Raw genomic sequence first — 25630 nt, forward strand, 5'->3', positions numbered from 1 at the left:
TTCTCTTCTTCTTCTTCTTCTTCTTTCTCTTCTTCTTCTTCTTCTTCTTTCTCTTCTTCTTCTTCTTCTTCTTCTTCTTCTTCTTCTTCTTCTTCTTCTTATTTCTCTTCTTTCTCTTTTTCTTTTTCTTCTTTCTCTTTTTCTTCTTTCTCTTCTTCTTCTTTCTTTTTCTCTCTTTTTCTTCTTTCTCTTCTTCTTCTTTCTCTTCTTCTTCTTTCTCTTCTTCTTCTCTCTTTTTCTTCTCTCTTTTTCTTCTTTCTCTTCATCTTCTCTCTTTTTCTTCTTTCTCTTCTTCTTCTTTCTCTTTTTCTTCTTTCTCTTTTTCTTCTTCTTCTTTCTCTTTTTCTTCTTCTTCTTTCTCTTTTTCTTCTTCTTCTTTCTCTTTTTCTTCTTCTTCTTCTTCTTTTTTTGCTTCTTCTTCTTCCTTTTTTTTCTTGCAGGTTACGGCTCATGGCCTGCATTAGTCTGGCACACCTCTCTCTCCTCTATCATTCATGTGACCCAAGCCAGAAAATGTAGGCCGGTAAAAGGGGACCTGCCACCAAAATGAGTTCAACAACAAGGTTTTGGTGATGCACTTTAGGGTAGGAAGCGGGATGTCTCTTCCTCAGATAGAAATAATGGCTTTTAGAAGAAGCGTGGGGATCACCACATTTAATGGAAGTATAAATGTTACAGAAAAAACAAATTGGATATGTGGATTCCTGCTGGTACAGCAAAATCTAATGCGGGGTCATTCATCTAAAACATAGAAAGCTGGACACAATGAAAGAGACAACCATCGTAGATTGTTAACAACATGGGAGTCCCGGCAGTCAAATGTGGCCACACGTTATGTACGAGGTCCCTATGTATGAGTCCAGGTGGACTCTTGGCCACGTCAGGTTCCTTCTGCCTGAGGAATGAGTGGAGCATGTTTGCTTTGAGTGGACAAATTTCATTTTCTGTTCTATAGTTTCCTATCATATTCTATATCCTATATATAAAATATATTTTTTATCTTGTCTTAGGTTGCTTCTGCTACATCTCTCTCGCAGATCCACCGGAGCTCTGAATAACAATTTTCCATGTTTAGTTGTCGTCCAAGTTTGATGCAGCTCCCAACGCCTTCCAGAACCTTCCTACAGGGAGAACAGACAAAACATTTCCATCAGAACCACAGAGAATCCTTAGACCACACAGTCCACATGGAAGTTGTCATAGAAACCAGATACTGAGAGAGACTTACGAAGACAGGTACAGAGTGAATCAAGACTCCTGTGCTGTGCAAATGAGACATACAGTACAGAGCCCTTATACCAAAGTAGCATCAAGAGTCACCAACCGCTACTTACTCCATGCTGCCGTCCTGCCATCTTCCCATCCAGGTTTCAGTGCTCCTATCTCCATCCATCATGTCTACTCCGACCCAAAATTCCTGCCCCGTCATAGCAATTATTCTCTGAAAAATTATAATGTTACCCTATTATATTATAGAATACATGCGATGATAATGATTTACGTGAAACGATCTGTAATAGAAATGAGATTTTAAAAGTTGTTGAAGATGATTTACTAAAGGAGTTGATAAACTTCACTCAATAAATTGTGGGAATATAGACTTCAATCATCCAATCTTGTGAAAATTAAAGTACAGGCATACTTCGGTTTATGAATTTAATTTTTTCTGCATGACTTTTCATATTGCGAAATATTCTGAAACGCGGTTTCCCATAGGAATGCATTGAAAACCAATTAATCCATTCCGGAGGTCAGAAAAAAGTCAAAAAAAGTTTTATCTGTTCAAAACTCTTTATCAAGTGCACTTTAAAGGCATAAATACTGTACAGGAACATGATTAAAAAAAAAATTGTAAATGCATTGAAAACCAATTAATTAATTTGTATTGCGAAAAAAATTTGTAAACCGAGGCGGTATTTTCAATGGATTTTCATTCGTAAACCAAACATTACATCAACCGAGGTGTTCGTAAACCAAGGTATTCCTGTATGACTAAAAACAAACCTTTTTTATACTGTAGTCTTAGATAGAATGTAGAGGGACTAGAACACCAATCAGTTTTTATTGCTGTCTGTTCCCCCAGTGTTCACCCTGTTTGTCATGGTTACCATTATCAGGCCGGCCATCAGACATTTTGGGGCCGTTTACACAGCTTTAGGCCTGCCCCCCCCCCCGGGCCATAGTTCTGAGGAAGGGGTCCAGGTACCCCGAAACGTGTCAGTTGGCTGTGTCATCCCTGTGCCAGTTGGACTGGATAGTAGACGATTGCACTTCATGCTTGTGTATGTACATGCCTTTTGCCTACTGGGCTTGTGAGTATGATTCTATCATTAAATAAATTAATATTAATGAATAAATAAAATAAATAAATACAATTAATAAAGTGCCCAAAGATAATGCACTAGGCATTTACATCCTTTCTATTTTTGTTGTTGCAGTAATGGGCCCCCGGGCCTGACCACCATTTCCCAGGGCCCACCCACTGGCCATCCCACCAAATCCGGCCACTGGCCATCCCATTGCTTTTATCTATTCATCTGGTTTTACCGCATTTAGGGCATATCAAGAGCAGATGATGAATGTTTCTTTTTCCAGGGTCCTGTCTCAGGTGTGACCTTTGCAACCCTGGTAGTTCCCTTACTGGTGTCAGCAGTTGTTTTATTCTCGTTTACCATTTTGTTTTTTTTTATAATTTTATTATTTTTAAAAAAATTTTAGCAACCCCATTAGGGGGCTTTGGTGAAATATCAGGGGTCTAAACAGAGTTCTGATGTTTCACCTTTGAGACAGAGAAAGGATATTGAGGACACAGCTTTTTAATCTCTATCTCTACAACCTCAGCTGCACAGAATGAATGGGCAGGAATAGCTCTGTACAGAGGCTTCCCATTCATTCACAAACTGAAGCATAGAGAACACAGTTTACTATGCCTCAGTTCTAAATTGACAGAGTCAGTGACTGGTACCGAAAACTGACTATTCATTAAGACAAGTAAGGGGCCGGAATTGCCCTTTCCCCGCTCTCCATCCTGACACATCCTCCATAGCAGCCAGTAGGAGAGAGTAGGGGGAGGGGAGTGCTGTGGGGGAGGAAGGGGGGAGAACACAGGGGGCCCAGGGGCAGCTGAGAAAAGCTGAATAGGAGGGGTGGCATAAAGAGGAAACCAGTCCCTCCATTATCCCCCTACAGCTGCTGAATGCCTGCTGGAGGGAGTGGAGGAGAAGCGGGCTTTCAGCAGCTGCAGGAGAGAAATTGAGGGGCCAGTTCCTCTATATGTCACCCCTGCTGCCCCTCCTATCCAGGTGTACAGGGGATCGCACAGACTCTCTGGAGCATGAGGTGAGGTTTCAACTGTGACCCCTGTGGCTCCTGTAGTTATGCCCCTGGATGGGATCAGTGGCAGTGGTGGTGGATGGGATCAGTGTCAGTGGTGGATGTGAGGGATGGGATTAGTGTTGTTGAAGGGGATGGAATCAGTGGCAGCAGTGGGGGTGATGTTATCAGTGGTGGCAGTGGTTTTAGTAGGGGGGTAGGATCAGTGGCAGTGGTGGTGGATGGGATCAGTGGCAGTGGTAAGGGATGGAATCAGTGGCAGTGGTGATGGTGGTTTCGGAGGGGTGATGAAATCAGTGGCAGCGGTGGTGGTGGGGGGGATGGTATCATTGACAGTGGTGGTGGGGGATGGGATCGTTGGCAGTGGTGGTGGAGGGTGGGATCAGTGGCAGTGGTGGGGAGGAAATGGGATCAATGGCAGCGGTGATGGTAGTGGGAGGGATGTTATTAGTGGCAGTGGTGGTTGGGGGTGGGATCAGTGGCAGTGGTGGTGGGGAGGGTATGGGATCAGCAGCAGCGGTGGTGGTTGTGGGGTGGATGGGATCAGTGGCAGTGGTGATGGCGGTGGGATTAATTGGATCAATGGCAGAGGTGATGGTAGAGGGGGAATCAGTTGCAGTGGTGTTAATGGTGGGGGGATGGTATCAGTGGCAGCGGTGATGGTGATGCGGGGGATGGGATCAACCAAAACCAAAAGAGAGCACAATTGCTCTAGTGTAAAATCTTTAATTAAAGAATGGTTAAAAACAAAATCTACTGCACTCTCACTAGGTATGGAATGGAATGTACATCAGAATGCGATCAGTCGGAGGGCAACATACAATGTGCTGCAGATAAGCCTGACAAGCACCTTCCAGTGAAGACACCGCTACTGTCCGGAGCGTGCGGGACCTACTGCGCATGCGCCCAGCTGATGATAGAGCCGACACTGAACACTTACTAGGAGACACTAACTAGAAGAACCCACCATGGTAGAACGCTAGGTAACAACTCCTTGGTTGGGTCCCGCTGCTCGGGGCTCTTGGGATGCCCGGACCCCTATGGTTGTATAGGCTGTCCCCTCCTGATGGTGGCCCTGGCCATCATCAGCAAAAGTGAAAGTTAATGAAAATCTCAAATTTTGGGTTGTCCTCAGAAGAACAGTACTAGAGGGGAAATCTTCCACTGAGGACACTAGTTCTAGTGACTCTGGTGACAACCAGGAATTCCCTCACTTTTGAAGAATTTCTTCTCACTTTTTGTTTTTGCTTTGAGACAGGAAATGAAGGAAAATCTCCCCAATGGGACATAGATGGCAAAGTAAATGTTCTGGGGTTATATCCCTCCCTTACTCTATCCAAAATGATAGTTTTGGATAGTTCTACTTTAAATTCCTTTTCACTGTTCAAGTAAAGAGGGATTTTCTTCTCTTGTGATTGGATTATTGAAGTGAAAATTCAGGCAGTTACTAAAGATTCTCAATTCCTTTAGTACATCAGCCCAGGTTTATGAGTTGTTGTGAAGGACATGATGGGGGTTAATTTACTAAAACTAGAGAGTGCAAAATCTGGTGCAGCTGGGCATGATAGCCAATCAGCTTCCAGGTTTTATTGCCAAAGCTTCATTGAACAAACTGAAGTAAGAATCTGATTGGATGCCATGCACAGCTGCACCAGATTGTGCACTCTTAATTTTATCAAATCAATCCCTTTGTGTCAAGAAGAAGATATACAATGATAAGAATTCAGATCACGCTGCGTTGCAGCCATTTTCAAGCTGGTTTCATTCTTAATATATTTTTCAATGGCCAGTCCAACAGAGTCTCTTCATTTCCAAGTAGGAGACAATGGCCCCCAACAGACAGACTCACACAAAGGCCAAAAGTCTCAGCAGACTTTTAAAACCACCACACGGTCCATAGTAAGGGTTCTCTGGTAATTCTGGAAGTGCAGCTAGTGATGGGGTAACTTACCCAAAGGATGATGAGAGTCTCTGGGATGGAGGCCAATCTGCAGTCAAACGTGGAAGATTTTGTTTTTTCATAGAATATCTTTGTTTCTGAGAAATAGTAACACTTCTTATACATGTAGAACCAATCTGGGGGGCACAGGTGGGAGGGGTCTGCGTAAGAGGAAAATGACATGAGGTCAGTGACTCCATCAGAAAGTCATTTCAATTCTACAGAGTCTCCTGAAGTTCTTCTTCTCAAATTATTTCTCACTACAATGCAAATGGCCCCAAATGACAGAACTGATGCAGATTTTCCCAAGATTCACCAAATATTTGTCAGTGAATCCATCGCCTGATTTTTACAATATACAGATATCAGTATTTTTAAAAATATTTTTCTGTTCCAAAAAAGATGCGTCAAAACAAATTCTACTCTGTGAAATGTTGTCATAAGTAAAATGTACCATGCTGGTAAAGATTTGAATGTTTGTCACTCTGAACAAGGCCGGCGGGGACCCCCCTATGGGGCCAGAAGTGATGGGCTTTGCTTGATTTTTTTGTTTTTTCCATGACCATTTGAAATCTGCTACTATAAGAATGTCCTTGTTCACCCTCACTTTGTGGATCACAAGGAAAAAATTTACTCACAGTATGAAAGCTTCAGATCTGGTGCATATTTTAATTGGGAGCCCAGAGCAAAAACATTTTGTTGGCTCCACCCAAAATACGTACAAGACTCTTTACACAGTCTGAGCTAAACCATGCATAACCCCTCAACATGGGTCCCATGTTAACAACAAAGGTGTCAGGACCGGGATCTTAACCCATGACCTCTGTTGCATCCGGCAGTAACGCTCCTTGCTGAGTAACCTAAGATGCTGGACAGCATCCTGTCTGAACCCTTGGATAATCTTGCCTTGTACCTTGTTTCTCTTGTACCTTGAAACCTTTGTTCCTCCCATGAGCTTCCTATGCAGGCTATTCCTTTGCACTTTCTGTTCGCCAGATTATTGTGCTCTTCTCCAGCCAATACCTCACTCTTGTCACTCCCGCTTCCGTCCGTATCTTCACTATCACTCATTACTGACCTTTGGTTTGTTCCTCATTTAAGATTCTACTTGATCCCAACCTGCAACCACTTCTTACCAAAGTTTGACTTGTTCCTCAACTATACCTCTGCTTGTTCCCAACCTGCAACCACTTGGTACCGACCTTTGGGTTGTTTACTGACTATGCTTCTGATCCCTCCCTGCTATATCTGCTACTGGACCCCGGCTTGCACACCTCTTTGTGAGGTGATACTGAGGACTGTGAGCGGGTACTAGAATGCAGCAAAACCCATCTCCACCATCAAGGTCTCTGGTGAATACTGGTTACTGCTCAGACCCTGCACTTCGGATGAGCCCTTGTCATCCACCATGGTGACCTGATTGTGTATTTATTCAGCTGATTGGTGGGAGCCTCTCTACTGTATAGCTACTGGTCTCTGAGTCCTTATGATGACAAAGGGCCTCTTCCTAACAACCCTGGAATCTGGGAGCCCACTTTAAGATAAACCCCCAGATATCTGTTGATATGTCATCCCATGCACTTGGCTTGTACTCCTGGCACTAATACCAATGGTCATTGACTAATGGTCAATGATGTCACCACATCCCTTTACCCTTGTATATATACCTAATGACAGTTCCAGAGAACTGTCATTGGGCTTACATACAAGGGTAAAGGGATGTGATGACATCATTACCCAAATATAGACATGGCCATATTTGGTCAGTAATGTCACCACCATCCCATCCCTTTGCTTATGTGGCCAGGTATTCCCAGCCATGCAAGTGAATGAGGCTGGTGACATTACTGGTTGTCAAGATTCATGGGTGCCTGTAGAATGTGGCCTCTTGATCTTTCCCTTTAAAGCCAACACAGCTATTTGGGTTTACTTCCCTGCATTTTAAAGCACCTGAGCTGCCACCATAGCTCAAAGGCCGTGTTCACATTGTGAGAGAGAAGGATTGTGGGTAATAGGATGAACTTTATCATCCTGTAAAAATAATAAAACTTAAAAAAACTATTAAAAAAATATATGTTTACAGCACCTCTCAAACTTGTTACACTACACAGTGTATATCCTACTATGAGCCTTTCTACTAGATCCTACTATGAGCTGACGCACCACATATGCCTTTCTTATCCCTATATATCCTCTCCCTCCTATGTCCTCCATTCATCCTCCCCAGAGATGTATTGGTGAATTGTAGTACCTGAGCTGGTGTTATTCATCCCACTTTCCTCTTTCATCATACTTCTCTCTCTTGGGATCTGTACAGGACATGGCTGGAATGGTGAGCCTAGGAAGGAGGACAGAAGAAACCAAGATAACTTAGTGTTCCACGTGAGGCATTTCACATGTTCCTTCCGCTGCCCAATTCTTATTAAATCTTCATCTTTTGGTTTATCTCTTAGCTCTAAAGCAATGTACGTTGCAGCAACCTATGCTTCAATCTCTATGGAGAGAACACTCCAATCTGTACCTGTGACCTGTCTCTGTATGCTTTATCCACCAAAAGATATGATGGGGGAAATAATATTTAAAATGCTGGAGGAGGCTTTTAGTATAGATATTGACGAAGAAAATGGGCAAGACTGCAGAGCAAGAGAGAAACTTGGTAGCAATGGACTGGAATAGAAGAAAACGCAGTGCCTATTTTAAAAAAGGGTCAAGGGGCATGGCCTACCTGTATGGCTGCTTGAGCTTGGAGCTTTGACTGGGACCCACACTAGATCACCAACCCAAAGCAGCTGCAGCCCTCTACCTCGTGACCAGTGACCAGTAGTTTAACCTCCCACCACCAGAATGGCTCTGCACAGCCTAAATATTCCTGGACTATTACAGGGCAGAAGCTCAAGATGGCGCCTCTTCTCAACACAACATGTCTCAGTTTTGTGTAGACCCCAAGAGAGACTGCTCTATGTTAGACTGCTCTCTCCAAGATGCTTAGTGGGATGAGAAGACCTCAAGTAAAGACCCTGCAGCATCACCATCAGCACCTCCCTTGTGTAAAGGACCAATGATTAGAAAACAACATGTATCATCAGTGGAAGACAGCAAACATGTCCAACTGGATACCCTGGATGCATTCCCTTTGTTTAGTCCCTCTGAATCTCCATCCACAAAGACAGAACTAATCACCAGCCCCACTAGCAATGTCACCCCTCATATTTATTAGATTACTCTTGACCAACAGACACACCCCTACCACTTGTCCACCCACCCCGTCCCTCCAATACAGGGAGTACTCTTGGACAGTCCTAAGCCAGTCATGTGAGCTGTCATACCAGGTTTCTGATATTCCCACAAAAATCCTCCTCATGTATCAGAAGTTCTGGTTCTTCCATTTTATTGACCAGACTTCTAGCATTTGTGTACATGCCTTTTAATTTTGTACGCACAAGAGCATGTCATTGTATCCTTGCTCGCTCTTTGGTTACAGTAAGATTCAGCAAGCCTACTGGCCTTAGTCTTGGATACTTTAAGTTTCACGATCATCTAATTTGAGGTCCCCTCCCCCCACACAATCTCTCTGTATGGTATTGCCCTCACACATCCTAGCCATAACCCCCCCACATTCTAGTTTAAATGTTTCTCCAACCTTCTGGTCATCTTTTCCTCCAACAGAGCTGCGTCCTCCCTGTAACGGAACCGACCCAGTCTGCGCTTGGGTACTTCCGTTAGGATACTGCTTCCCCGTCCGAACACCGACCACAGACACCACAGCAGACCATACAAGACTAGACGACACCAGTCTGTCTGAACATGGAACTCTTTATTTGAAACTCGAATTGGCTTTTTATACACCCAGGGGACAAATCCCCCCTCCCTGCATAATGACACAGGGTGAGGCAATCTACACCTAGCAACAAGAGGCACACAGGTATTCAAACTTCACACCAGCAGACAGTCCCATCAGTAGGGAGGGCTGCTGGAGACACCCCCACTAAGCTAATACACATAAACGCATACATCCCATAATAGTTTGGGCCCAAGCCAGACACACGCTAGAACAATGGGATGCAACCACATGGCATTAAACAATCAACAACCCCTCACCCCAATATTAGGACAGATCACCTTGTACCCCTACCAGGCACAGGGTGACTTACATATAATAGGGATATGGGGACTCCCCACCTCAGTGAGCTGGGTTCCATGGGCCTCACCCAAAGTGACTCCTGTCACACTCCCCATTTAGGTGCGGTCTGTCTCTACTATAAAGCCGGCAACCAACCAGTTCCTCAGCCACTTGTTTAGCACTCTGAGCTCCTGCTGCCTCCATAGTGTGGCTTGAGGTACAGGCGGTGATTCTGAGAATACCACCTTGGAGGTCCTTTTCTGTAGTATATCACCTAATTCCCTGAAATAATTTTAAAGGACAATCCATCTTCCTCTAACTTTGTCATTGGTACCACAATGTACCATAAAAGCTGGGTCTCTCCCCAGCGCCACCCAAAAATCTGTCCATCCAAATTGCAATGTGCCGAACTTGAGCTCCTGGTAAACAACTGTCAGGGATCGCTGCTCCGGAGTCCTGGATCACGGCGCCTTCCCCCGCGCATGCGCACTGGCGGCGGATCATGCCGGGACACAGGCACTAGGTCCCGGCGAGCCGCGGCTGACAGGACTCCGCACATGTGCAGTAGAGAGCCGCGGGCGCGCCTCAGGCGTCCAATGACAGCCGGGGGCGCATCCTAGCCGGCCAATGACAGTGCAGGGCGCACTATTTAAAGATGCCCTGCGCTGTCACAGATTGCCGCAAGGTTTTTCTGTGATTCTGAGTTCCTGCACCCATCTAGTGACCCTGATTGACCCCGACTACGCTGCCTGCCCCTGTGATTGACCCGGATTGCCCTGACTACTCTGCCTGCTCCTGTGATTGACCCGGATTGCCCTGACCATTCTACGGACTGACTTACCCTGCTGATCCAGCGTGTCACCCGACTACTCTTTGCCCGCCGATTCTGTACCCCGCTTACCCCCACGGGACCACGATCCGTTACTACCCTGCTGGGGCCGCCATCCTCTTCACATCTGGCTCTCCCGGTACCTGCATACGTCCCCGGAGGTCTCCTCAGCCACTGGTGGGCCTGCTCGGAGGTCGTGACCTGGCCCGGGACTGTTTCAAGTCCATCCCCACCATCAGGGGCCCTGGTGAAAGCACAGCCCGGGCTTAGACCCCACGCTCTGAGTAGGTCTGTCAGTTGGCAGCCTGAGGCACCACCTGGCGGATCATAACAACAACATACTGTTCAGAGATCGCAGTCTCTGTGATATATTGCCCTCAATGTCCTAATAACTGAGGACCATACCACCAGTATACGTCTATCTTTGCTTGTATCCCTGCCCCCCTGGCAGCTAGGGGAGGTAGTCTGCTCCAGCATTGCCACGCCTGAGCAGATATCCCCAACATCCTGCAACTTGGCATATTTATGAGGATGTATCCACTAAGGACTACCTTCTCTACCACTCTTCTCTGTATCCCACCTTCTAACTGTAACCCTGCTACCTACCTCTGGTGCTTTCACCTCCATATAACTACCCTCCTCTATACTGGCCCCAGAGATCATCTTGTAGGTAGGGTTCAAACTCCTCCAGGTTGTTGATGCTTTGCAGTATTGCTTCTTCAGGATCTGAGCTTCTAACAAACAACTTGCCCACATCCTGTAGAACAGTATTTACCCGTAAACAGTTGTTCAAGGAATGAGTTCTTTATTCCATTTAATTTGCTTTATTCTATTTTACTATTAATATGTATACAGTATATCCTACTATGACCTGACATTAATGGCCTCCTTACACACCATAAGCCCTTCCTATTCCTATAGACCCCGCCCCTCCATGTCCTCCATTCATCCTCCTCAGAGGTGTTATGTTGAATCCTATCACCTGGGTTGGTGTTATTCCTCCCAGTATCCTCTTCCATCATACGTCTCTCTCCTGGGCTCTGTACAGGACAGGGCTGGAATGGTGGACCTGGAAATGAGAACAGAAAAAGGAAATCAAACTCTTTTAGTGTGGCAAGCAGGACATTTCTTCATCTTTACCCCCTTCCTGCCCAGGCCAATTTTCAGCTTTCAGCGCTCTCACACTTTAATGGAAATTGCGCGGTCATGCTATGCTCTACCCAAACTACATTTATATAATTTGGTTCACACAACTTTATTTTGGTGGTATTTAATCACCACTGAGGTTTTTATTTTTTGCTAAATTAACAAAAAAAAACGAAAATTTAAAAAAACATGTTTTCTTTATTTCTCTTGGAAATTTTTTCAAATAAATAATTGTTCTTCATACATTTAGGCCAAGATGTATTTTACATTTATTTGGTGAAAATAACCCAAATCAGTATTTATTATTTAGTCTGTAGGAAAGTTATAGAGTTCACAAACTACGGGGTATGTCTGAAAATTGATCAATCCTCATGTTCTGACTGGCAATCTAATTTTTTTAGGCCCAAAAATGTCAGGACAGTACAGATATCCCCCAAATGTCAGAACAGTACAGATATCCCCCAAATGTCAGGACGGTACAGATATCCCCCAAATGTCAGGACAGTACAGATATCCCCCAAATGTCAGAACAGTACAGATATCCCCCAAATGTCAGGACGGTACAGATATCCCCCAAATGTCAGAACAGTACAGATATCCTCCAAATGTCAGAACAGGACAGATATCCCCCAAATGTCAGGACAGTACAGATATCCTCCAAATGTCAGACCAGGACAGATATCCCCCAAATGTCAGAACAGTACAGATATCCCCCAAATGTCAGGACGGTACAGATATCCCCAAATGTCAGGACGGTACAGATATCCCCCAAATGTCAGGACAGTACAGATATCCCCCAAATGTCAGGACGGTACAGATACCCCCAAATGTCAGAACAGTGCAGATATCCTCCAAATATCAGAACAGGACAGATATCCCCAAATGTCAGGACAGTACAGATATCCCCCAAATGTCAGGACAGTACAGATATCCCCAAATGTCAGAACAGGACAGATATCCCCCAAATGTCAGGACAGTACAGATATCCCCCAAATGTCAGGACAGTACAGATATTCCCCAAATGTCAGGACAGTACAGATATCCCCAAATGTCAGAACAGGACAGATATCCCCCAAATGTCAGGAAAGTACAGATATCCCCCAAATGTCAGGACGGTACAGATATCCCCCAAATGTCAGGACAGTACACATATCCCCCAAATGTCAGGACAGTACAGATATCCCCAAATGTCAGAACAGGACAGATATCCCCCCAAAATGTCAGGACAGGACAGATATCCCCCCAAAATGTCAGGACAGGACAGATATCCCCCCAAATGTCAGGACAGTACAGATATCCCCCAAATGTCAGGACAGTACAGATATCCCCCAAATGTCAGGACAGTACAGATATCCCCAAATGTCAGGACAGTACACATATCCCCCAAATGTCAGGGCGGTACAGATATCCCCCAAATGTCAGAACAGGACAGATATCCCCCCAAAATGTCAGGACAGGACAGATATCCCCCAAATGTCAGGACAGTACAGATATTCCCCAAATGTCAGGACAGTACAGATATCCCCAAATGTCAGAACAGGACAGATATCCCCCAAATGTCAGGAAAGTACAGATATCCCCCAAATGTCAGGACGGTACAGATATCCCCCAAATGTCAGGACAGTACACATATCCCCCAAATGTCAGGACAGTACAGATATCCCCAAATGTCAGAACAGGACAGATATCCCCCCAAAATGTCAGGACAGGACAGATATCCCCCCAAAATGTCAGGACAGGACAGATATCCCCCCAAATGTCAGGACAGTACAGATATCCCCCAAATGTCAGGACAGTACAGATATCCCCCAAATGTCAGGACAGTACAGATATCCCCAAATGTCAGGACAGTACACATATCCCCCAAATGTCAGGGCGGTACAGATATCCCCCAAATGTCAGAACAGTACAGATATCCTCCAAATGTCAGAACAGGACAGATATCCCCCCAAAATGTCAGGACAGTACAGATATCCCCCAAATGTCAGGACAGTACAGATATTCCCCAAATGTCAGGACAGTACAGATATCCCCAAATGTCAGAACAGGACAGATATCCCCCAAATGTCAGGAAAGTACAGATATCCCCCAAATGTCAGGACGGTACAGATATCCCCCAAATGTCAGGACAGTACACATATCCCCCAAATGTCAGGACAGTACAGATATCCCCAAATGTCAGAACAGGACAGATATCCCCCCAAAATGTCAGGACAGGACAGATATCCCCCCAAAATGTCAGGACAGGACAGATATCCCCCAAATGTCAGGACAGTACAGATATCCCCCAAATGTCAGGACAGTACAGATATCCCCCAAATGTCAGGACAGGACAGATATCCCCCAAATGTCAGGACAGTACAGATATCCCCAAATGTCAGGACAGTACAGATATCCCCAAATGTCAGAACAGTACAGATATCCCCCAAATGTCAGGAAAGTACACATATCCCCCAAATGTCAGAACAGGACAGATATCCCCAAATGTCAGAACAGATATCCCCCCAAAATGTCAGGACAGTACAGATATCCCCCAAATGTCAGAACAGGACAGATATCCCCCCAAAATGTCAGGACAGTACAGATACCCCCCAAATGTCAGAACAGTACAGTTTTAACCCAAATGTCAGAACAGGACAGATATCCCCAAATATCTGGACGGTACAAATCCCTCCAAATGTCAGGATGGTACAGATATCCCCCAACTGTCAGGACAGTATAGATATCCCCCAAAAACTTGTGGCAACAAACAAGATCTGCAAAATACTCACCATGCTTCTTATCAAATTTCTTGGGGTGTCTACTTTCCAAAAAGGGGTCATTTGGGGGGTTTGGTGCTATCCTGTCCTGTACTTGGCTAGACTGCCAAAACGTCTCTCACATGTGGTACCCCCATACTCGGGAGAAGTAGCAGAATGTATTTTGGGGAGTAATTCCACATATACCCATGGCATGTGTGAGCAATAAATTATTAAGTGACAATTTTGTGTAAAAAAAATATTTACTGTATATTTTTTTTTTCATATTTCAAAAACTTGTGGTAAAAAATAAATTATTTTATTGACTCACATTCCTCTCAGCAAATAGTTTGGGGTGTCTACTTTCCAAAAAGGGGTTGTTTTGGGGGGTGGGGGCATTCTATGCCCAGCATTAGAAGTTTATGCCACACATCACTCACTCTTCTAACCACCCGAAGACCAATCCTTTTCTGACACTTTTTGTTCACATGAAAAAAAATCCGTATATTTTGCTAGGTAATTACTTTGAACCCCCAAACATTATATATATTTTTTAAAAGCAGACACCCTAGAGAATAAAATGGTTGGAGCTGCAATCCTTTATGTCACATAGTACTCGCGAAGCGATTTTTCAAACGCAAATTTTTTGACACGTGGGGGGGGGGGGGGGGCAAGGGTGCTTTTTTTTTAATTAAGTTATTTTGATTTTTTTTAATTATTTTTACACTGTCCCTTTCATTTTTTTTTGTCACTTTTAATGGTATCACAGGGAATACAAATATCCCCTATAACTTCAATGGGCATTGTCATATATTCTTTATTGAGAAATCTGGGGTCTATCAGACTCTGGATATCTCCTCTGCCCTTACAATATCTCATCTCACCAAGATCGGTGATCAGATTCTTTCCCAATTTACAAATGGCGCTGTTTATATCCTGTGAAACTGAAGTGATGAAATGCTTCTGATTTCTTAGACTATAGAGATGATTGGCACCACTCTGGTCTCCAATCAGCTCTCTGGTCAGCTGGCAGAAACACCGGCTGCATTCTCAGGTTCCCCCGATGGCACGTGACTGCCCGAGAAGGCCGTGGAAGGCAGCGGAGGAGGGGGTCATCGTCTCCTGCTGCTTGTAAAAGCAATCCTGCAGCTAATTAGCCACTAGGATTGCTTTTACATGAAAGCCGATCGCCAGCGTAAAAGAAACAATACCAGGATGATGCCTGCAGCTGTAGTCACCATTCTGGTATAACCATTCAAAGTCCAGTTAAAACATCTCGTGTGTCCTTCCACTTCACTGTGAGCAATTCCTCATTTCTCAAGCAGGCTTTTTCCCCCTTTCTAAGATGGGTATTTATAAGTAGGTGGGGAAAGCCCCGGCGATTAGGTCACACGGTGCCACATGCGCCAATTCCAAGATTGTACAAATGTCTAAATAGTGGCACTCTTGAATAAAAATTGTCCACGTATAAGTGGTACCCCATATGGAAAAAGGATGACACCAAGTCCTAAACTATCTTGCCACTACTCCCCATGTAGTCTGGGCATTCGGGGGGCTCAATCTTTTCCCTCGTAAATCCAAAACTTATAAGTATAGCCTGTTGCCCTCTCACAGGTCTTCTACATCTTGACCCCATATCTGGCACGCTTGTCTGGGATAAATTGTTTGAATGCAAGGCGGCCAGAAATATGAATGAGGGACTCATCAATGCAGATGTTTTGCTGGGGAGTATAGACATCTGCAAATTTTTGGTTAAGGTGATTTATGAGGGGCCGAATTTTGTGGAGTCACCCCGAGGACAACAGAGTGTGTTGTCATTGAAATGCATAAAACAGATTATACTCTCATATCTATGCCTGGCCATGGCAGCAGAGAACATGGACATATGATGAATCGGGTCTATGGACCAATACAACCACAATTTACTTTTCTTAGTAATGCCCTTGTTGAGGGTTAGGCCCCAAAAACTTTAAATTTGGAAACTGTAATGAGTTTCCATGTGAATGGTCTGGCAAGGTTTGAATTTGGGTTGGAGGTGATAAATTGTTGTGCATATAAATTGCTTTGATCCACAATCAATGCATACAGATCTTCCATGAAAAACAGCTCCAAAAAAATCAAGAGGAGTAGTTAAATTTGCTGTTTCCACCTGATTTCTGGGTTTGGCAGTGAATGGGGGAATTACGGGTGCTGCAGAATTTGTGGGTTGGAAATGGGGATTTGCAAGCACATCCGGAAGGACACTAGGGGCTCTACGGGCCTGTCTGCAAATTCTTGGTGGTTGCGGGACAATACTTGTGCTCGCCACCGCACCAGCTTGTACTGCACTTATGGGACTCGCCACGTCACCAATTGTTACTGCAGTGCTGGTATGTGAAAGACCAGGATGTACTAGGCTGCTGGTGCTCGCCAGTTCACCAAAAGGTAGAGGTGCACTAGTACTGGCACTCTGCTGCATATGAGAGTCATCATGCGATTGTAACATCAAAGCAACCTGGGAATGGGGTCAGGTACACTTGACCTTAGCAGGGACCTCTTCTCCATCGTCTGAGCGATCTGTCAGGGTGCTGTTGCAGGTTTGCATTCTGAGGCTGATTCTGTCAGTGAGTCTTCCCATTCTCTCTCTCACCTGACATTCTCAGAATCCTATAGGCCTTTTCACTAGTGTACCTTTGGTTGGACATTTTGGCCACTAAATTTATAGGTACCTAATGCGACTCACGGGAAAACGAGCACCTTACTGTCAGGGACTGCTTGAACCGCTACAAAAAATTTACCGGCAAGTGCTAGCAGAGATCAGGACTGATTCTGCGAACACTGCGGTTTTGTTTGCAATGTATCAAGTGACAGTAACCTACTGACACTGCACTTGCTGGGGGAGGGGTGCAGAAGTGCAGGGGCGGCTAAACCCAGGTGCTGGCAGGTGTCGGGGCTGATCCCGCTAACGCTGCATTTTTAGGAACACTATACTAATGTGAACGCTGGTATAGTGCTGATCTGATCAAACATATTAATCCGTTCAGACACTATACTAGCAATGGAGGTTTATTGTGTATGAGCGTGTTGCTGGCAATCAAAGGGTTAAATGTGATAACTGGTGTACTGACGGGAAATCTGACGCTATCTGGGAGGGATGCTAACTGACGCTGACGCTAGCACTATCTGAATTTGCCGGAGACACTAATACAGTGATCAGCAAAAAATATGTACACTGTATTAATGACTCTGGTGACAGGGCAGTGAAGGGGTTAACGGGGGGGGGGGTGATCAAGAGGTTAAATGTGTCCTAGAGTGTTCTAATTGTGTAAGTGTAGCTCTTTTACTCACATTTTGCATTGATTCTTCTCTCTCTGGGATGGAATGTGCTCAGGCAGAGAAGATTTCATCACTTCCTGTCCTGTGTAACTGTCAACACAGAACAGGATAGGACAGGGATCGATCATCCAACTTGGACCGGACATCACTGGCCTAAATCGAATGATTGATCCCTCGGGAATCATATTGGGGCACCCACGGGTTGGTGGGGGCACACACGCACCCCCCCCCCCAGCCCGGGAAAACTGCAGGAGAGAGAATCACATATATATATATATATATATATATATATATATATATATATAAAATGTGATTTTGCGCACAGGGGCCACCCTGCAGCAGTAAATGTACTGTGGGTGGGCCTTGAGCAGTTAAAGAGAAATTCCTGACAAGTAATGAAGATATTTAGTACCATATGCAGACAGGTGTGCTCTCTTTCTAGTCATTACTTCCATGTATTATCGTTTCTTGTTTTTCCAAAGAACTTTGTAACTTCTGGCAGTATAAAATGGTTCACGGAGGGATTTGTTCAAATTTGACCATTCATAATATTCCTGGCAATGGTCAGAAGTCATGAATAGCCAGGAATACCCATTAGTCATTTGTCTTCTGGGTAGAGTTGACATTTACAACTCAGAATCTCTGCCCCAATGGTATCTCTCAATGTATTTAGTATGTACAATCAACCCCGCCCCTGAGGAGTCTTTTACCTGATACTCGGAGAGTTATTAGCACCAACTGTAGAATGACACACGTCAACAGCAATGACATGAGTAGCGCAGGTACCAGACAATCATAGCGGGATGCTCCTTGGGCCTCTTTCTTATTTCTTGATGATGTGAAGGTCACATGCTGAGAGATGAATGTTGTATGAGTATGGCTGGATGATGTTGGGACCACATTCTCATTCACAGAAGATTCCCAGACCTTGTGCTCAAATATTGGTGTTGTAGGGACCACATTCGGAGACCTGTATCCATGGACCACACCCTCACTATCACCTTCTGGGAATACACAAAGAACATGCAATCCATACATGAGAATGGTGTTTGTAGGAAATCTGATGGTCATACTATTAGGAGGAGGTAGAGTATCCAGCAGGTATTTAGTACTCATAGCCAGAAACTACAGGACAGAAATCCTTTCCTATATTATACTGTATATGCCAAAGAGGGAACACATTGTTTGCAAAGTTCAACTTTGTTTTTTTTTTTTAGTTTTGGATGACGGGGTTGAGCAGTTTGACCAATTGTCCCATTTATATTGCTGTCCGTGTCCCCTATAGGGGAACTCCAGATTTCTTTTGTCACAGCTCTCAGCTTGCATTAGGTTTGCTGTCTCTGTAGATGCAAAATTCCTACCATCACCGATCTCCACACCTCATTTTCCTCGATGCCCGTGCTTTTCACACAGTGATATGTAGGTTGGGTGGAAAAATGTATTTCTAATGTTAGATTTGGTTAAGTTCTTTTGGGTTTGGTAATGATGTTTGGCTGTCAGGACCCAGATCTGAACCTGTTACCTCCGCTGTGTCTGCCAGTATCTCTTCTTGCTGGGCCTCCTGAGATGCTGGATAGCTCCCTCTCTGATTCTTTAGATGACCTTGAATTGTGTCTTGTTGTTTTTGAACCCTTTGCTCTGCCCATGAACTTCCTATTTAAGCCATGCCTTTGCACTTCCTATTTTCCAGATTATTGTGCTCTCTCCAGCCAATATCTCGCTCTTGTCACTCCTGCTCTGTCCATACCTTCACTGCGGCTCATTGCCGACCTTTCACTTCTTCCTCAACTACACTTTCACTTGATCTCAAAATGATGCCACCGGTTACTGACCTTTGCCTTGTTCCTTGACTACGTTTCTGCTTGATCCTGACCTGCAGCCACTTGCTACAGACCTTTGGCTTGTTTGCTGACTACACTAGATCTGCTGCTGGATCTCTGCTTGCTCACCTCCTGGTGGGGTAGTCCTGAGGACTTCAATCTGGTACTAATACACATCAAAAGCCATCTCCACCATCAGGAGCTCTGGTGAATACTGGTTAGTACTTACACCCTGCACCTCGGGTGAGCCCGTGCCATCCGCCAGGTTGCTGGTTGGTGGGGGCCTCTCTACTGCTATAGTTATTGGTCTCTGAACCTGACCCCTGACCCCCCTGACCCCTGATCATGACATTGGCTTTGATAAAATGTAAAGGATAAAGATAACGAATAGGTAAAAGCATTTAGGTTGGATAATCGCTTGCCGTCCATTCTATAACAGAAATACTGCTACAGAGTGGCAGGGATGCGCAAAATCATGTTTATATACATGATTTTGCAGTTCTGGGTAGGGGGCTCGCACAAGCCACAGGTGCGCCCTACCCGCACCGCCATTCGCGACCTCGGTTGTCAATCATTGGGTCCCAGCTGATGATTACTCGCTGGCACCCGGTGATCGCTGAGCATTACCAACGTGAGAGAGGTCTGTATGTAAACTATATAGTTCTCTCTCCTGTCAGCTCCAGCACACTGCTTTGTATGGCTCTGCATAGCACAGCCATACAAAGCTACAAAGCAGTGTGCCCACAGTGTAAAGCACACACACAGCACATAATGTGAAACAGCACACAGCTAACCCTTTGATTGCCCCTCATGTTAACCCCTTCCTGCCCAGTGCCATTAGTACAGTGTCAGTGCTTTTTATTAGCACAGATCACTGTATTGGTGTCACTGGGGATGTCAGTGACATCAAGTCAGTTCCCCCCAATGTCAGAATGCTGCCGCAGTCCCACAGTCCAGCTATAAGTCGCTGATTGCCGCCATTACTAGTAAAATAAATAAATAAATAAATCGCAGTATCTATCCCACCATTTGTAGACTCTAGAACTTTCACATAAACCAATTAATTTGCACGTATTTGGATTTTTTTTTAGCAAAGACACGGAGCAGAATACATTTTGGCCTAAATTTATGATGAAATTTTATTTTTTAAATATATTTACTGGACATGTTTAAAAGCAAAAAGTTAAAAAAAAATTTTTCTCAAAATTGTCTTTCTTGCAGTGCCATATCGCACAAAAATGGCCTGGTCAGCAGGGGGGGGGGGGGAATCCTCTGGAGCGTGAATAAGAATTTTAGAATTTAAGAAAACTGGTTTGGGGGAGATTGGCTTGGATGAGAGAATGGGAGCAGGTTTTAGTTGGGTGATTGGGTAATGAGGGTTTCTGAGCTGGGTGAGAATATTTGGGTTGTCTTAGAGTGTTGGGTGGGATGAAGATGTTGGTGTTACAATTGGGTATTTGAGTTGCAGGAAGGAGTTTGGTGTGTTGAGGGTTTTGAAATAAGTGACGGATGGGTTCATTTGGAAGATTTGGCTGGGTAGTGGACTTTTGGTTTCTGAGGGGATAATCAGCGCGTCTGGGCTGGGTCTGTATGGCTGGATATTGGTGACTGGAACTGTTTAGGAGTGTTTAGGAAGGATGAGGATACTTTGGTTTGGAGAGGGAATTTGGATTAGTTGAGGGGTTTACAATGCAGGGGGTAACTGGGTTGGATGAAAAATTTTGCTTGGAAGCAGGCGTATGGTTAGGAGGGGCTTAGATTGGGTGAGAATATATGGATTGGATGAGGTTGCTTAGGTTGAGTAAAGGGCTCAGAATAACTGAAGGGTGTTAGTGGGCTGATAGGGGTGTAGTTAGGTATGGGAAAGGGTGGAATGGAGGCCCTCAGAGCATCCATTGCATTGCACAGCAGAGGCAGATGAAACCAGTTCAGAGTGGGGATAAGTCAAAGGTTGTTGGTCTAATGAAGGTAATAGGGAGAATCTTGTGGGGTTTGCTTGTAAAGAGGACTTTTAAAACTTTAGTTTAAGGTAGGAGTCATGCACTGTTGATCCTTTATCCCAGAAAATCCTTTTAATTGTTTAAACTGCCTCAGGAATGTTCTTGTAATAACCAAATGTTATAGCCGGTCCTTGTCTTCAGTTGGTAATGTAGTTACCAACCAGATTTGGTGCCTCATTACTCCATAAATCACCTGATGACATTCCAGGAGATCTACTGGCTAAAAGTAACTGCCAGGAACCGATTTGCAGACAAAGAATTGATCCCACAGACACATATTGAAGAGAATCTGCCTACGTTGTGTAGACTGTATAGAGCTCCATCTCTGATTTATATATTACTTCTGTTATCAAATAATTGATTTAACTATCTTAGAAAAAAAGACAAAAAAAAATCTGCACAATGTTCTCACTTCTCACAGGAAGAATAATGATGATATACTGTGACCAACACCCTCTCTTCCTTCCTATTGTCACCTTGAAATGTACATCTGAAACTTTCAGATCCCCATCTCGGCTCCTGGTTGTCATGCATACAATGTGTATCTGTTGTGATAGGGGGGTTGTTAGCTCGAAGGTGGTGAGCATTTTTTAAAGTGAGTTCATGTCAGTCAGAAGTGTGTTTAAGGGTACGGAGGTCCGCTTTTATTGAAACAAAAATGTAACATAGCTAAATGTTCCTTCAACACTTCCACTATGCAGTCATCCTCTTCCGCTGGTACTGGGTTCTGGCCCGCATCGCACACTCAAACCCATTTTACAATGATAGATGTTTCTGGGGCTGTGGCCAGCATGGGGATGAGATCCACACCTGGCGGTCCTACAACGTTTAGTGGGCTTTGGGTTGAGGGTCTTCAATCGTCTGTCGACCCTCTTCCATATACCTTTCCACAAAGGTGCTAGACAGGCACTTCTTCATTGTCCAATCCTGGGACTCTTCTATCAGCAGATACCTATTTATAGTTATCAAGTGGGCAATAGCCAGGTCCTGGTAAAGACCCTCAGTCTGGTTTGCGGAGATATAGAGCATTCTGACCACCATAATGATTCATGAGAAAATGACTAGCATTCTTCAAGATCCCCACTTCAAGTTCCTTAATGTATGGGACCCCTTGTGTACATATGCCCTTCCAACCCTGCACCTGGCTATTATGGGTGTCTCCGGCTAATGTGACGCTTGTTAGCCTGCAGGACTTTTACCTTTTCTTCTTACTTGCCTTGTTCTTCTTTCTTCCTCCTCACCACACTACTCCCCTCAGAATTCTAATCTATTCCCCCCCCCCCCCCTTTTCTTTTTTTCTCCTACCTCCACCCCAGCCCCTTCCCAGTTGGAGACTTCCCTATCTGATGAGGTTGGGAACTAATTCATCTCCCCTCCCCCTCTCTTTTATTTTTGTATTTCTTTTAGTTTCTGACCGAGGTCCCTCAGGTCAGTCATTTGGGGCTAGCCCCTGCCCTGTTGGTCCAGGCAGTTGGTTTATAGTGCTGTACATTCAGAATGTAAACATTGATGTTGTAATATTGCTTCCATTATCTATTTCCTTTGAATGGAAACCAAATATTCCTTTTACTCATTGTGTAATATACACTTTTTATTTCAACAAAAACTATTGTACTAGAAACAAAAACACAACGCCCTCACAAAACAAGGTTTCCCACACAAGGGTTTTGGCTTCACTCAGAAACAGCATCAATAGAAAATGTGGCTCCACCTGGCTCTCCTGTAAGCTGCATCGCTGCTCTCTCTGGTATCCCAGATCATGGGCTCTTCAGGCTCACTCAGGCTATGCTTGCAGCATCTCTCTGCATGGACCAACTCTTGGCCTTTGGACAGGGTTCTCCCAGCACCTCAGGCTCTCCCACTTCTCAGGAACACAGGACTCCCTACAGCTCCCTCTGTGGACTCGCTAATCACCTCAGCTTTCTAGGTCTTGGTGGAGCTACATAGCTGTCCTGACTTTTCCTGTCTTATGAGCAAGAAGTCTCCTCAACATAGGGTCTTGTCTCCAGAGAAGGTTACCCCTCCTGGCTGGAGCACCCCACTATCTTCACACAAAGATTCTCTCTCTAAATGGAAGCAACTGCTTTGATCTCCTCTCAGATCTCCCGTATAATGACCCCACTTACCTGTGCACTAACAGGCTACAGCTGTCTAGCAGAATCCGGACACAGGATTGAAAGTTTCAAACCCACCAAAGATGCTTTGGTACCTTCAAACTCCAGGATCCAATCCAGGACAGACAAGCTTAGAGAAAACTTAAAAAAAAAAACTGTTTTCTTTGCTCACAAAACACATGCTGGAGCTTCACAAACTGCTCTTTTGAGAATCTTGTGTCATTTTTCTAACCATTTCTCCATAATCTCCCACCATGGCCTTGCACTGTCACTGTTCAGAATGGAGTAATGTGATCTGACTGTGTCTGCTGTTGATGTATTCTGGTGATGAATGACTATTAAGGTGTCACAATATGGACAGTTGATTATGTGAAATGGATTGTGATGGTGTAGGAGGTCCTGTTGCTGGTCTCATGTTTTAAAAGTCTTTAACAGTTACAGAAATTGAAGAAGAGGGATCAACTGAACTGAACAATATATTAATTAAAGATGGTCCATGATTTTGGCAACTATCCACAAGCATATTTAGGATAGCAAACAAGGCTTGTCCTGTATGGTGGCAAACCTCATCCAGATGTGAGGTTAGCTGTCCGCTTGCCAATGGTACCTGGATCATGCAGCTTCCTGAACCTTCTCCAATTATTGGGAGGTCACAGCAAAGTCACATGGTGTTTAGGGTCTGGCACCTCATGTCCTGTTGCAGAGGTGCTTCAGCCTCCATACACTACAATGCCAAGACCCACCAGAAGGATTGGTGCTGTGTGAGGCCTGACTGGGGACACGGCTGAATTCTTTATGGACAGAACATTTTACCCAATTAGTCCAAGGGATGGAAGTGATCTGGGGGCAGCCTGACATTGTATATGATACTCACAGAGGAGTGTTCTGATAATCTGCTCCATCTGTAGAATTCTGGTGATAGCTCAGTACAAGGAGTAAGGATGGCTCTATGTCCCATAATATCTTTCAGCAAACACATGGACCTTCTAGAAGCTGACTTGTGGTTGGTTGCTCTGGGTTGCACCACCTCCTTGTCCCTTGTGATAGCAGCCAATGTATTACACAATATGTATAAAAAGTTCAATCTATTCCTAAATTTCACTTAAAAGAAAAGAAGCAACAGCTTAACAACTGCAAACAAAAAGAAAGTTGACATAAAAGTTGCCAACTTTGTATTCCCACATCCCTCCCCAGGTTACCTGCCATCCGAGCGCTCCTCCAGGCAGACTCTGCATCCTCCTCCATGTTGTCTCTGCTCTCATATGATGTTCTGTGGTCTCTCCACATGGAAGGGAAGAGGTAACGAGACCTGAGAGCTCCTCTGTGTCTGCAGATTGTGGTCAGGGGACAATAATAACAAGAGTGTGATGTCTTTTAGAGACTAAAGAACGTGCAAACACTTTACCGGATGATTAAAAAAAAACAAAATAGAAAAAAAAGTGATTAGTGGGACATTTACTAAGCAGTGACATGCGCCAAGCAAAGCGGCAGGTCAGAAAGACCCAAATAATATGCTGTTGGAGCAAGAAATGTGGCCTGCATGTGGATATTCATCATTGGGATCTCCATTCCAAGCTGTATTGTATGAATGGATTACTCCTACTCTTGTGCTGAAGAATGAAAGTGGTGTGGTGCACTAACATTGCGATCTCAAGGTCTGGTCCTTGGTGTATTTATTTTATTTATTACATGTACTTTTAGAGCATCAATTTACACAGCGCTTTACACATGGTGTGTTTCCAGATCAGTCCCTAACCCTCAAGGAGTGTAAAGTCTAAGGTCCCTAACTCAGACTCATTCATACAAATACTAGGGCCAATTTAGACAGGAGACAATTCACCTCCCAGCATGTCTTTGGAGTGTGGGAGGAAACCCATGCAGGCACGGGTATGTACTAGTCTACTAAATTGTGCATGGATGCTGGCATTAGAGCAGTTCACCCGATCCCCCTGATCCAAGTTTATAACAATCTGGGATGCTCAGAGCACCTCTCATGCAGGCCTACTGTGGCAGCAGCTAAGATGTAGACTATTCATCCTGGGGTGTAGATATAAGAGGATAAGGGGGTCCAAGCTCTTCACCAGAGAGTCACTGTGGCAGCAGCTAGGATGTAGACTATTCATCCTGGGGTGTAGATATAAGAGGGGATAAGGGGGTCCAAGCTCTTCACCAGAGAGTCACTGTGGCAGCAGCTAGGATGTAGACTATTCATCCTGGGGTGTAGATATAAGAGGATAAGGGGATCCAAGCTCTTTACCAGAGAGTCACTGTGGCAG

General features: G+C 44.5%; 1 protein-coding gene across 1 annotated transcript; it reads right to left on the minus strand.

Moving 5' to 3' along the window:
• Nucleotides 1-647: 647 nt before the first annotated feature.
• Nucleotides 648-24676, minus strand: LOC149449562 (uncharacterized). Its single transcript, XM_089693088.1, has 7 exons — nucleotides 24554-24676; nucleotides 18131-18424; nucleotides 11204-11290; nucleotides 7524-7610; nucleotides 5285-5433; nucleotides 1335-1441; nucleotides 648-1121 (listed from the first exon to the last, which is right to left on the minus strand). The coding sequence occupies exons 1-7, from the start codon at nucleotides 24639-24641 to the stop codon at nucleotides 1007-1009; spliced, it is 927 nt and encodes a 308-aa protein (XP_089549214.1). The 5' UTR covers nucleotides 24642-24676; the 3' UTR covers nucleotides 648-1006.
• Nucleotides 24677-25630: the final 954 nt, after the last annotated feature.

This window comes from Staurois parvus, unplaced genomic scaffold, assembly GCF_062004578.1.
Source record: "Staurois parvus isolate SC_StPar_1 unplaced genomic scaffold, SC_StPar_1.0 ptg000612l, whole genome shotgun sequence".
NCBI lineage: Eukaryota > Metazoa > Chordata > Amphibia > Anura > Ranidae > Staurois > Staurois parvus.

Excerpts from the sequence above, each read along its gene's own strand:
- LOC149449562 (XM_089693088.1), bottom strand. The coding sequence starts at position 24,641 with ATGTGGAGAGACCACAGAACATCATATGAGAGCAGAGACAACATGGAG. Across the intron at positions 11,291-18,130 it reads AATAACTCTCCGAGTATCAG|GTCCACCATTCCAGCCCTGT; the intron begins GTAAAAGACTCC and ends TCTCATTTCCAG. Across the intron at positions 7,611-11,203 it reads GAGGAATAACACCAACCCAG|GCTCACCATTCCAGCCATGT; the intron begins GTGATAGGATTC and ends CCTCCTTCCTAG.